At 39.1% G+C, this 14,298-nt stretch overlaps 1 protein-coding gene across 1 annotated transcript in view; it reads right to left on the bottom strand.

Moving 5' to 3' along the window:
- Positions 1-872: 872 nt before the first annotated feature.
- The window catches only part of LOC135713611 (atrial natriuretic peptide receptor 1), a 67,393-nt gene continuing 53,967 nt past the window's right edge, over positions 873-14,298 (bottom strand). The window contains exons 8-16 of the mRNA XM_065236743.1: positions 4,027-4,147; positions 3,844-3,959; positions 3,676-3,754; positions 3,358-3,478; positions 2,453-2,975; positions 2,069-2,396; positions 1,393-2,006; positions 1,187-1,334; positions 873-1,124 (exon numbers count right to left, since the gene is read on the bottom strand). Coding sequence (XP_065092815.1) covers positions 1,049-1,124; positions 1,187-1,334; positions 1,393-2,006; positions 2,069-2,396; positions 2,453-2,975; positions 3,358-3,478; positions 3,676-3,754; positions 3,844-3,959; positions 4,027-4,147 — 2,126 coding nt within the window. The 3' untranslated portion in view covers positions 873-1,048. The remainder of the gene's footprint in view (positions 1,125-1,186; positions 1,335-1,392; positions 2,007-2,068; positions 2,397-2,452; positions 2,976-3,357; positions 3,479-3,675; positions 3,755-3,843; positions 3,960-4,026; positions 4,148-14,298) is intronic.

Below are 14,298 nucleotides of genomic sequence, written 5' to 3' on the forward strand. Positions count from 1 at the left end.
TCAATCTTCCACTGAAAGATGGCCTCTCCAATATATCCAATAATTATCATTCTCCCCCTTTTCGCACAACCATTTTTGTGTGAGAAGCGAGATGTTGTAGAATAGTTTTTTCCCTTCAGTAGCGTTCTTGTTCTTTGCAGCGGCACAAACCCTCTCGCTATTGTGTGTGTCTACTGTTTTAGGTTTAACAAAACGTGAATTTTCCAAACAACAACAACTCATACAAACGAAAATCCACGGACTGTAACCAACTATTTACAATACTTAAATGTGTAAAATTGTATACTTAGGAATTCTGTGCAACTAAATAAATAAATGGAAAAGCGTACTTGTTACAAAGTTTTAGTATGTCATTGTTCAGAATCATCAAACATGTTTATTATGTTGCAAAGTAATGGTGTGCTCCGAGACTGAAAAGTTCGAAAGTACGTTTGATTGAGCTGAATTTCTTCTGAACGTCTATTATGACTCAATTTTATGTCAGAATTGACGCTCGTATATGTCACTCTCAGAGCACCTAAATTTACATCAATTTTTCTAAATGTGTAGTTCTCGCCGAATAAATGCTCAAAATTGCAGTGATGAACTGAAACATAGGGTCATGAGAATCATTTCATGTAAGTCGAGTTGAGCGTCACTTCTGATCACTAGTGTATTGTGGTATTACAGAAGTATGATGATTGACTCGATTTAAATAATGGGCACGTGGTTGCTTAAAAAATAGCACTTTCGCAAAAAATAACAGGTGAATGGATTTCTCAGTATATTATAAATCATCATTCTACATTCAGTCCATTTATTTGTTATCACTTCAGTTTTCGATAGTCGACTACACAAAAATACCGTTCCCTTGATTTGTATGGAATGTAATCATCCATTAGACCTACCAGTTTGAATTAAGAATTGACATTAAATGCGGTAGCTGTCGAGAAGCCTCATAATGTGACATTGAAATGTGAATATGAATATGAATATATGTGTTTCTGTTTGATCATATAAGACACCATGACTAGGTTTTTGTTCTATCATAATAGTTAATTTTCTGCACCTATTTCCCAACCGCTGGAAACAGTATCGGAAATGGAACATCATTGTCGATGTAGTTTTTCATCGGTGTTGGTGGTCTAAAAATAAATCCATCAATAGCCATTATTGCTTCGTCAATAGAAGGTTTTCTCTAGCTTACCTTGGATCAGGTTCCGAGCACTCCAACAACCAGTAGGTCGTAACGATTCCTTTACCCTTCAGTTCAACCTCACCTCGCAGCTCCAGACGAAATGTTCCAAATTTGTCCAGAATTTGTTTGGCTGCCTCTGACACGTGAATCTTTAAAGCTGCAATCAAACAAAGCTTTAGTGAAATCACTACCTTTTACCCTCCTAAGACCCTTACGATGTCCGGTGGATTCCATCCTCGAAGCCGTATTGACCGTATCGCCAAACAAGCAGTAGTGTGGCATTTTCTGTCCAACCACACCGGCACAAACCGGCCCCGAGTGGATTCCAATTCGAATCTTTAGTTGCTGTTCCGGTTTGTGCTTGATAGTGAAGGATTTCACAGCATCCAAAACGGCCAATGACATCAGACCAATTTCCCGGGCGTGATCGTGGCCATTTCGTTCCGGCAGCCCAGAAACCACCATATAGGCATCTCCGATGGTTTCCACCTTGTACACGTCATAAAATTCAATTATCCTATCAAAAGTGCTATAAAGATCGTTCAGGAAATCGACCACTTCCATTGGACGACTTTGCGCACAGAGCGCCGTGAAGCCCACAATGTCACTGAAGTAGATTGTGACACATTCGAACTGCTCCGGTTGAACCATTTCCCCGGCTAGAAGCTGCTGAGCTACCGGTCGTGGCAGTACCTGATACAAAAGTTCTTCAGTGCGTCGTTTTTCCATGCTCAGCTGTTCGGTTTTCTCTTCGACTAAACTCTCCAAGTTGTTGGCATATTGTTCCATACGACGCAGCAGGTCGTCCATCAGGTTCTCGCAGAATCCCCTAGAATGAGGTGAATATTAATACGTACATGCAGTATAAACCGAGACAATGCTGTAATGTACTTCATGATTAGTTTAACAGTGCTCTTGATTTGAATGAAACTGGGCCGATCGTCAGGGCTGTCCGACCAGCACTTTTCCATCAAATCCAACAAGTCCGGAGGACAATCCCGTTGGCCCACAAACGGTCTGAAAGGGGGACTTTCGTGTGCTGCTACCCGATCTGCGATCTGTTGTGGATCCATAAACTGTCTAGCCGTTTCGTAGGGCCCGCCTCGAACCACGATCTCCTCGAGGATTATGGCAAACGAGTAAACGTCTCCCTTCTGCGAAGCCGGAGTTCCAGGAATCACGGTAGTCGGAAGCAATTCAGGTGCCACCCAGAGCAATTCTAAAAGGATCGATTCTTATCAATTGATTAGATTATATCTAGTGAAATTAAATTACTGTTAAAATAGTTCTGATCTCGCACAAATTCCGACGGAGTAGTCAGCGTACGCAATCCAAAATCAGAGATCTTCAGCACAAATCTGCCATCGATCAGACAATTGCATGACCGAAGCTTCCCATGAACCCCAACGTCACTGTTGTGAAGATAGGCCATTCCCTTAACGACATCGTGAATCAGTGACATCCGAAAGTTCCAGTCCAGCTGAATGGCTTCATTTTCCAGCACATCTTTGAGACTACCCTTGGGGCAGTATTCGGTTAGTATTAGGATCGTTGGCCGCGGCAGATCGATGCATGCTCCCACGAAGCGGACTGTGTTTTCATGGCTTACGTCCCGCGCTTGTTTGATTTCCCACAGCAGAGTGGAAGTGATGTAAACTTTCTTCTTGGTGACCTTTTTGATGGCAACTCGCTCTCCTTTGTAGATTCCGATGGTGGTAAACAGTTGCGCCGGGAGCTGGGAGTGACCGCTGGCGATGGAAGCCCGTCCCGAACTGCCGAATTGTTGGAGGGAGAAGTTCTGGAAAATTCAATCAATTGCTGTTTGTTAGGTATTGGACGTTATGGTTTATTGGAATGTTAAGCATGGTAAGTGGTTCATGGTGAAAATCTTTGATGTGATGACAACTTTATCTAACATTGAATGTTAATACAATGGATTCAATATTCCTATCTTGCTGACTGACAGGATACAACAAATTCTATGGGCCTAAACTTGGGTTCCAAATACAGATGATGATTACCTTAAGTTTTCATGACTTTGATGGTATTTTCTATTTGTTTCTTACTCGAAGACTTTAATATCCACACTACTTTCATCACACATCTCATTCGAGATGCAATAAGCCCAAAAGCAACCAACAAACTTTACCCTCAACTCCAACCTTGCCATCTTGACATACTTCATAGTTCAGCTTCTGCAGTCCCATCTTGCTGCCGAAAAGACGTCCAATTTCCAGCAGTACCTCGTCCGGCCGCACCCGCCAGGACATGTTGTTCAGTTCATTATTCAACTTCATCTGCCTGTCACCGTCCGGTTTTGCATGAGTACGGAAGAAAGTGAAAGGGTGAAAGTCATTGAGCAGACGAACGACGATAACGACAACGACGACGACGACGACGACGACTATGGCACGTGCTAGGAACGTGAGGAATTTGCGGCTTACACGGAAACCCCTCCACCCCAAAAACTTTCAGGCATCTTTATTATCATTTCTTACTTGCAAAGAATGTACGTGACGGCGGCACCGAACGCGGAAATGATTCCGAATCCGATCAACCCGTAAATGAGAATCATTTCTGCGAATAGAATCAAATAGAAGTGTATGTAACCTCGATGATGTTTGCTTCTGATAGGGCAAATAAGTCAATGGAATTAGTTTCATTACCGTTTCCCTGGCACGATGGTGAAGTTCCCAGAAAACCACACTTGGGAACATCCGGTGGGGGACCTTCCCGTCCTCCCGGCCAGTGGATCCGCTTGCCTTTGACGGGAGAGTAGGCCCTGTTGGTGATAATGAAAGCAGCGATAATGATGGGTAGTTGGTAGGAGTCCTTTAAAAGCTTTTTACCTATTGCGGCCGTAATAATGGGCTACCACCTCGAAACGACCGGTAATGGGGTCCAAGTCAAGAATAGAATAATCGGCATCACGATCTCCGTTGTCATCGATACGCACGTTTCCGGTGATACCTTTTCAGGATGAACAAAAAACCGTGGATATAATCATTGAAAAAAAGGGTTCACACAATTAAAAAAAAAATATAAAATATCATGTCCGAACACAGATAGGGGAAATGGATGTAATCGGTCTAAATGCCCCTAATTTGGGCCCATACATAAATTCAACAATCGACTAAATTATCAATTGCGACCAAAAATATCCATTAGTATCGTCCCAATGACGCGTTCATCTAGATAAAATTTATAAAAAGCAGATTTTTAGCGATGGGCCCAATCGTAGATCCATAGACCAACATTAGAGCCATTTACCCTATGTAGTTGCAAAACTGTTTGAGAAAATTTACAAAAAGTGGAAGCTTTGAAGAAATGGAAATACCTTTGTAAAATAAATATAGTAATGACCGGTCGATCGACAACACAGGGATTTTTGAACATAGAGAATAACTTTCGAAATGTCACTTTTAACCACGAGTTAAATTTATCTTGGCAAATTGTTCACAGCCTAAGTGGGCCATGGTGGTTTATATTGAGCACAAGCTCATATCTTTTTAATATTGAAAATGTTGCTAAATGTTTGGTTTGATTATTTTGTTTAATATAGGGTAAACGCTCCCATCAACAGCTATAGGAACCTAACGCTTTCAACGTACCACAACTATGGGTTTTAACCCTAGGAGTTAATCAAACTTCATGACGGAGATGTTGAGCAGTTTGGGTATTTTCAAACTGAGATGATTTTCGAACTGATAACACTAGTTTACAAAACAACATAAAAAGTGTGAACTTTAGTGGTTGACCAACGTTTCTAATGCAAAATCCTACGCTAAATTCAATGCCGTGGTCAGAAAAAATTAAAGTAGAGCCATTTTTGAGATATACAAAAATTTTGATTTTTTTGAATTTTGGACAAAAGTACGATTACTAAAATGTCAATATCTTTGGAACTAGTGCACCAATTTCAAATCTTTTTTTTGAAAGTGAAGCTAAATAAATTTTCTATCGTTCACTAGAATATTATGTCTTAATTAAAAAATTTGAAGTCATTTAAAAATTTACAGCATTTTTTTTTATTTTTCCTGCAAATTTTCCATAAAAATCTTGTTTTAATCAACATTTTTAATGGGATAAAAAGATTCAAAAAATCATTCCATAATTTATTCTTAAAGTCCATTAAAAACTGGAGAAAATGAGCCTTTAATGGATGAAATCGGTTGGAAATTGTCGAAGTTATGAAATTTTTTGTAAAATCATGGAAATTGAATGTTCCAAGATTGGCCGTTGTCCCGCTCCTAGGTTTATGCACCACTTCCAGTAAGCCTTTCTGCGGACGTGTACGCATACGGTGCATTTCACTAACACTACCAGCTGCCACGCAAAATTAAATGGGATATTTTTAACAATATAATTTACGCTAGTGTTTGTGAGACCGCTCGGCAACCAACTCAATTTGACAGCTTTCTTTCTTTAACATTGCTTAATACATCATACGACAAAACGTGAATTCAAGTGTACAAATGATCCTCAAAAGTTTTGTTACGCGTGTGGCAACTATATATTTACAAAATCGGTCAATTTCACTGCTTCGTTGCAAACTGCATACAGGCTTTATTTTAAAATTGATCCTGGAGACTTTGACGAACCGTGGATTCCAAAAGTATTATGTAGTTCGTGCAAAACGTGCTTGGCTAGGTGGATGTCAGGCGCAAGGTAAATTGATTTTTTGAATAACTTTCATATAAACAATTTATGTACAGCATGGTAGTGCTTTGTTCTTTCCTGATCGAAATTATCTTACTTCATCTATTTTTGATAAGTGTTAATGTCTTACTTACTAACTCACTTATTTGTTATCTGTCAGTCGCTATTTGTCCTTTGACATGCCCACCATATGGCGTCGACCGTTTTGTCATGCAACGGATTGTTATTTCTGCTTGACAAAAGTTAAGCAACAAGGACGTCACAAAACAGTTGAGTATCCACAAGTGGCTTCTATGACAAAACCTGTTCCACATTCAAGTTCGGTCCCATATCCTGTTTATCCAAAGCGGAAACGAGCGCCCTCTGTTGAATCGACCGTTACAAAAAGTGAGGAGGAATTCAAGGAGGAATGCGAGGAAGACTTCGAGGAGGAATTGGAAAGAAACCCAAAACTGTTTACACAATCCGAATTTAATGATTTGGTGCGAGATCTCGACTTATCGAAGGAGAAATCCGAATTGCTGGCATCACGCTTGAAAGAACACAATATGCTGAGCAAGGAGGTCAAAATTTCTTGTCACAGGAATCGTCACAAGAAATTTGACAAATATTATTCTACAAAGGACAAGGTATGTTTTTGCCATGACGTAAACGGCTTGTTTGAAGAGTTTGGTGAGCCATATGATCCAGCTGAATGGCGTTTATTCATCGATAGCAGCAAGTTGAGCTTGAAAGCCGTTTTACTGCATCAAGGGAATGAGAAACCTTCTATTCCATTAGCTCATGCCGTTAATATGAAGGAAACGTATGAATCAATGGCTCTATTGCTCAATTTGATAAATTACAATCAACACAATTGGAAAATTTGTTCCGATCTTAAAGTGGTTGCCATGTTGACTGGATTGCAACAGGGATACACAAAATATATGTGTTTTTTGTGTAATTGGGACAGTCGAGCTCGTAAGGAACACTACGTCCGAAAAGATTGGCCAAAACGGGATAATTTCACAATTGGTAAAGACAACGTTAAAAATGATCCTCTTGTGGTAAAAGAACGCATAATACTTCCACCACTACATATAAAACTTGGGCTATTCAAAATTTTTGTCAAAGCGTTGCAAAAAGAAGGGCCGGCATTCCAGTACTTGAAATCAGTATTTCCAAATTTATCTGACGCAAAGATAAAGGAAGGTGTATTTGTTGGCCCACAGATCAAAAAACTGCTCAATGATTCCGCATTCAATACAGTTTTGACACCAGATGAGGAAGAAGCGTGGAAATCGTTCCAGCGTGTTGTCACAACCTTTTAAGGAAATTTCAGAAGCCCAAATTATGAGGAAGCCGTCGATGAATTGCTCAAAAATTATGAGAAAATAGGTATAAATCAAAAATATTGTGTTTGTTACATATAATTAATTTCAAATCCTTTTATTTCACTGAACACAGGTGTGAATATGTCTTTGAAGATACATTTCCTACATTCTCACATGGATTTTTCCCGGAAAATCTTGGTGACGAGAGTTATGAGCACGGCGAACGTTTTCACCAACAAATGAAGATGATGGAACGTCGTTACCAAGGGTTTTGGGATGAAGCAATGATGGGTGACTATTGTTGGTTTCTGATTCGAGAAACAAGTTCAAAACATCGAAGACAAAGTCATTCGATTCTCAATCATTTTTAATAAAACCTAAATAAATTTCTTTTGTATCAACTCGGTTTTAAATCCTGATATGCCTTAATCAAATTGATATGTAGAGAAAATAATCTCCCATGAAAACTTTACATGCGATTTGGATGCTTACAACGACACCTAGAAAAGGAACTCTAAAGCTGTTGTATTTCAGCAACATTTTTAAGTGTTTTACAAAAATGCTCATAACTTCGACAATTTCCAACCGATTTCATCCATTAAAGGCTCATTTTCTCCGGTTTTCAATGGACTTTAAGAATAAATTATGGAATGATTTTTTGAATCTTCTTATCCCATTAAAAATGTTGATTAAAACAAGATTTTTATGGAAAATTCGCAGGAAAAATAAAAAAAATGCTGTAAATTTTTAAATCACTTCAAAATTAAATTTTAATTAAGACATAATATTCTAGTGAACGATAGCAAATTTATTTAGCTTCATTTTCATAAAAAAAAGATTCAAAATTGGTGCACTAGTTCCAAAGATATTGACATTTTAGTAATCGTACTTTTGTCCAAAATTCAAAAAATCAAAATTTTTGTATATCTCAAAAATGGCTCTACTTTCATTTTTTTCTGAACACGGCATTGAATTCAGCGTAGGATTTTGCATTGGAAATGATCATCACCTTACCGAGTTCAAAAATGCTGTAAACTAGTGTAATAGAAGATTGGTTTACATGATTGTGATTTATGGCAAATAGCATCCTAACAAATAATTGATATTCTCACGGCGTCTCTAATAGAACATCCCTAATAAGAATTCCATAAGCAAACGATAACCTAAACGATTGAACTATTCCACCAATGGTTTGGATGATACCCTGAACACGTCGTTAAGCAAAATAATCATGATTCACGTTATTCACGTAGGACTACGAGATTATTTTTATACTCAATTTAATAATAATTACAAAATTATTGATTTAAAAATTTGATTCTAAAATAAACAAGCATTCAATTTAATTTATAGTTAGATGAAGATGCCAATTTTTTATGCTTTGAAATAAGGTGATATTCAATATCCTTAATTGAATTCCATTTTCATATTTCGAAATCCAGTTCCTATCCCATTCAAACTTAGGGTCCAAACATGTACAACCAATTTTCTAGCACCTGCTGAATAATGTTTATTTACAGTAACCGAAGTCAAAGTTTGCCAATTAAAATGCGTTTCGTAATACGAACCGGTTTAAAATACTTCAAAGTACGTCATACCATATTATTGTTTTTAGATGTTGCAGAATTATGACAGATACACCCCTCACCATCCCTCTCCAAAGGGGGAGTTTGGTAAAGAGAGATGAAAAAACCGATTTGCACCTTCCTTAAAAGTTGTCCTAGCTCGCTTGTCTAATATCTATATACAATCTTCACACTGCCGTACTCTAACGGAACTATCAACTCTATGCTTTCATCTACTCCATCTATCGTATAAAAATTACCACTACAGTCTGTTATTTGAAATTAGCATCTTCAACTATGTAAATCGTTGACTTCACGTAGAAGTAATACTAAAAACATATAGTCAAAGTATTATGGTACCATTATGATAAGTCTTTGTCCGGCTTTCTTTCGTTGATGTGTGCCATGAAAGCTTCAAAACGTATAACTGATAAATCCATACGTTTCATTAGTATTAACGTATTAGTATTAGTTTCGCAAGTAACGACGGCAGATGAAATAAAAGTTGAAGACAAAAGCAAAGTTCCCGTTACGACGTAATAACTATGAAGAATAAGATGAACTTATCAAAATTTCGATCTAAAGAACCATCATTTCAAAGGCACACTTACTTTCCTGGTAACAGAAGTTTGAACTAAACTGTGCGTGCACCATCCAATAGGTCTTGTACATCTGAACAACTCGGCCAAAGGCAGCAAGTCACTTCATACACTACGTACCACCGGATGAAGAAATTTTCATCTGACCTGACCACCATACAATGGGTCTGTCAACTTTTCCAAAAACAGCAACCATCTATCTAGTTGAGCATTCAAGTTAATGCAAGTAATTATAAGTCAAACTGTATACTCGCACCGCCTGGTTCAGAATTCAGAATTGAGCTTTCCAGTATACAATAGGTTGTGTTTTTTTTTTATATTTTTTTTTGTCAAGGCTCAATTGCTTTAGCTTTGCGGAGCCGTAATTCAATATGTATTAACAATATTTCTTATGACTAAAGCAAGTAGAACGGAGGCCGATCACTCGCGGCCTACTCGAGGTTAAGGGGTTACGCCTACCTGTAAGACCGAAAAAAGCAAAAGCTTGGATTTTTTTTTCTCGAAAACGACGCAACATATTGAAAATCTGTTTTCTGCCGTTTATTGAACACACATTAAATGGTACATTTATCAGTCGATGCTGTAAAAACGAGGTCCTGGTGCCCCGCACGGCTGCTCCCCTTGGACGATGTTCAAAAAAACGCTTTTTGCGGTGCCAACTGCGGTTTGTGATGTAATCATCTGAAAAAAAAAAAAAAAACCATGCCAAATCGTTAAGCATGTGTTAAACTAGTCCTTGATCGTTCGTTTTTTTTTTAATTTTTTTTTGACAAAATGGCGGCCTTGCAAAGTTGAAGTGCCGATTTTTGATCCTTAAAATTTGTCTTTGATCGGCTGTAAAACATCGACATTAAATGATAGACGAAATCCGAACGATCGTGGACAACACAAAAATGTACTGAACAGAAATCAAAACGAATCCAACGAATCGAATGTATACATTTCGAGAAATTTTTGGCACCGGTTTTGAAAATATGATTCCGAGATAATCGCGTTTAAAGTTTCAAGTTGGGCTTAGTCCACTATAAGTGAATATTTTTGTACGTCGCATAACTTTCACAATTTTCATCGGATCAACTTGATTTTTTGAGGAAATATTCTTGACTTTATATACTTTCGATTAGGACAATAAAAAAATCGATTTTTTGAAAGTTTGCAGGTAGGCGTAACCCCTTAAGGACTACAATTTTTAAACAGGTTGGACGTGGACTTGAGAGGAGGTACATGAGGGTGAATTGTCGTTTTAATCTCCGTTATCGTTGCATCGGTGAATAAACGTAGAGGAAGCACTGCGGTGGCGTGAAGTGCTCTGAATCTCGAAAGGTGAAAAGGTGTCAGTTGATCAACATCTTCATCAGCAACATGGGGCACAAAATTTTGCAACCACCAGGAGCACCAGGAGCGCAAAATTGACCCACCAGGAGCTGAGTTCGGACCACTATCCGGTGGTGGCCGAAGTGGGCTCATCCGTCAACCGATTCCAAGCTTCCCGACGCAACTAACATAGTGTCAGCTGGGATCAGTTTCAACACTGTGTCGACTCCACTGTCGACTGCGGAGTCCTTTCGGAGACGCCCGAAGACGTTGACCGGTGTCTGCATTCCATCGAGGAGGAGATATCCCGGGCCAAGGAACAACACGTGCCAGTATCCAGACAGGTGAGCAATACTCTGAACCTTGACAGATCTACCAAAGATCTTAACACCATCCGAAGGCAGTACCAACGCTCTGGTCTGCCTGTCCTTAAGACCAACTGTAATCGCCTTACAAAAACCATCCAAGCCAGGATGGTGGACCTCAGAAACCAGGACTTTGCTAACAGGATCCGCTCTCTCCCAGATTATTCTTAAAAATAAGCCAAGACCTATTCCACCACTGACCCCACTGGATTGTTACGGCAACCCAGTGGTTCATCTGATAACCCCTGAAGAGAAGGCTGGTCAACACTTCGTCAGCTCCCATAATCTCGGACAAAACATCGTCAGCCCTCATGAATCTGAGGTTGCTGAAAATGCAACCAATCTTCATCAGATTCCTAACATTTTTCCAGAGGAATCCGAGATTACGGCTGAAGGCCCCAGGTTTCGACAACATCCTGAATCTGGAACTCAAACACTTGAGTACCAGATTCTACAACCATCTGGCACTGATTTTTAATCAGTGCCTCAGACTTGGCTACTTCCCCTCGTGTTGGAAGTCAGCTAAAGGCATACCCATCCGGAAACCTGGGAAGGATCCGTCCTCTCCTTCAAGTTATCGACCAATCAGCCTTCTCTCAGGGTTATCAAAACTGTTCGAAAAAGCAGTCTACCACCGGCTCCTAACATCTGCTGAACAAAACAACATCTTACTCGTTTGGTTTTCGGAAAGGTCGTTCGACCGTCCACCAGCTGACTCGAGTGACAAACATTCTCAGATGGAACAAATCTGTTTCGAAAACATCTGCCATGGCGTTGTTGGACGTTGAAAAAGCGTTCGACAATGCCTGGCATGATGGCCTGGCGTTCAAAATGCAGCAGTATGGTCTTCCAATCTTCCTAGTGAAGATAATAAACAACTACCTATCGGACAGGACATTCCGAGTCTCTCTGAATAGCATCACATCGGATGCTTTCAACATCAGTGCCGGGGTTCCACAAGCAAGCATCCTTGGCCCCATTCTATTCAACCTGTTCACCTCCGATATACCGGCTCTCCTTGATGGTGGATCGTTGTCTCTGTTCGCAGATGACACATCCATCGTCTACAAGGGTAGGGTCATCGGAGCTCTGACTGCCAAACTTCAGAGAGGCTTGGACGTCCTGTCTGAATATTTCAACAGCTGGAAGATCCGTAAAAAAAATCCCTCCCCTTGGCTAGTTTTTGCACCTTGCTGTTGATGGGCGGGCTTAATTTCATGCTTTATAGTGGAGTGTTGGAGACGGTAGGTTTATGGTCGGCGTTGCTGGCTCATGCCGCGATAGAATGGCGCCATGGGCAGGCAATGGGGATTACTAAGCTTCCCCTCTCTGATAAACCACTGCATGAGAGAACTAAAGATCTAGTCTAGCAGTGATAGTATCACACTTGTTACTCCTTTAATTGAGAGCCGCGTCGTAAAACGCTTACGTATAGGCACTGACGTTGGGTGTGATACTGGCGGGTTTTGCCGCAAATCACTCTTATTTTATTTATTTTTACGCAGATAGATTTATTTGGGTTTGCAAGGGAATTATACCATTGAAATATTTCAGAAAGTGCCCAACGGTGCTCCTTCTATTTGCGTGACAAGCTTTCATTGTTGTTTTCATTGAAGTATTACTCAGGAAACAATGTTAAACATCATTTTTGTACATGGTATTGTAACTAATCTTATATGTGCTTCATTTTGATTTGGGATAAGTGTTTGAACTATGGCTCGGGATTTCCACTGTGGCGTGCTTCTATTGTTATATACCCATACGTATTTTTGTAGTGCGACATAGTGGAAGCGTGTGAGTATAGTTGGAGCATATACCCTATATAATTTAAAAATCAGCTAGGAAACTAACTTCAAAATGAAGCATTTTAGTCACATGAAGGTGTTACCTGGGTCGAACTAAGATATAATAAATAGGTTTAGACTTAAATCAAAAGTACTTGAAACAAGTTTAATTTTAGATTACAAGCACAAGTGCAGGTACTTAATAGAGCATGGGTTATGATTGATTAGGTGAATTAGAGCTTTTAATAATTTATTAAATTAGACTAATGATATATCATAATCATCAAATGAACTTAAATAAGAAACTTCAGAAAGTCTAATGACATTAAGTAGATTAACAAAAGAATAAGGATGCGGGGGGTCCGCTTAGGGAGACAACTAACCTTTAAAGTTGTAGAATAAATCTTCTTATTTAGTCTTGAACTTTAAAAAGAAAACGCAGGCAGACCAATAGCATTAAGCAGATTAACAAGGAGAGGAATAGTTTAGGAAATAAGTAAAAGTAGAGGTATGTGACAATTAATAGCTTTTAAACTTTTGGAGGTATTGTATTCCCCTGAGTTGTTGTACTCGATTACTATATTATTCTCTCAATACGCAAAATCTCTTTTATATGCGGTTGAAGCATTTGAGTTAACTTATTTTTTAGTGTTCAAGTACTTACATTTTTAAACAGCAGTCAATGTTAATCTATGAACTAAACCGTACGTAAAATCGATCTTTCCTTATGTGGTATTGATGCATGTTTAACTTTTCGCAGCTGTCGGAATCAACGCGCCTACGTCTACGGAGCTTACGCAGAAGTGATTCGCAATGCGGTAGAGCTTTTGTAGTATAGAATTTTTTCGGTACGGTCGCGAAATCTTGAAATGATTGCGGTAAAATAACTAAATTGAAACAAAGCTCAACAGTAAAATAAGTAGAATATTTAGGGAGGAAACCAAAATTAATCAACTTGCCAACATAGGCTATCACATTTATTTTGGTGGCACTCTTTAAGTGATAATAAGCTATTTTTTTTTCTACGGTTGTTTCGCGTGGCGTTCACAATTTGCGCGATTTTCGTATCTTACGTAATTTAGATATTTAGCTCTAAACGGTTTTACTGACTCGAGGTCGTTCCTTAAGCGGTGTTGGTACAGGTTAAACCTTTGCCGACTGTCGGATTCAACGCGCCTTCGTCTACGGAGCTTACGCAGAAGTGATACGCAATTCGGTAGAGCTTGTCAAACGCTTTTGAGCTTATGTAGTATAGAATTTGTTCGGTGCGGTCGCGAAATTTTGAAATGATTGATACATGCGGTAAAATGACTTAATTGAAAAACAGCTCAATAGTAAAATAAGTAGATCTAGGGAGGAAATCAAAATTAATCAACTTGCCAACATAGGCTATCACATTTATTTTGGTGGCACTCTTTAAATGATAATAAGCCTTTCACTCGCTTCGGTTGTCTCGCACGGCTTTCGGAATTCGCGCGGTTTTCGTAACTTACATAATTTAGCTATTTCGTTCGAAACGGAT

Source organism: Ochlerotatus camptorhynchus, unplaced genomic scaffold (genome assembly GCF_037179485.1).
Source record: "Ochlerotatus camptorhynchus isolate MF236.1 unplaced genomic scaffold, CSIRO-AGI_Acam_v1.1 ptg000574l, whole genome shotgun sequence".
Classification (NCBI taxonomy): Eukaryota; Metazoa; Arthropoda; class Insecta; order Diptera; family Culicidae; genus Ochlerotatus; species Ochlerotatus camptorhynchus.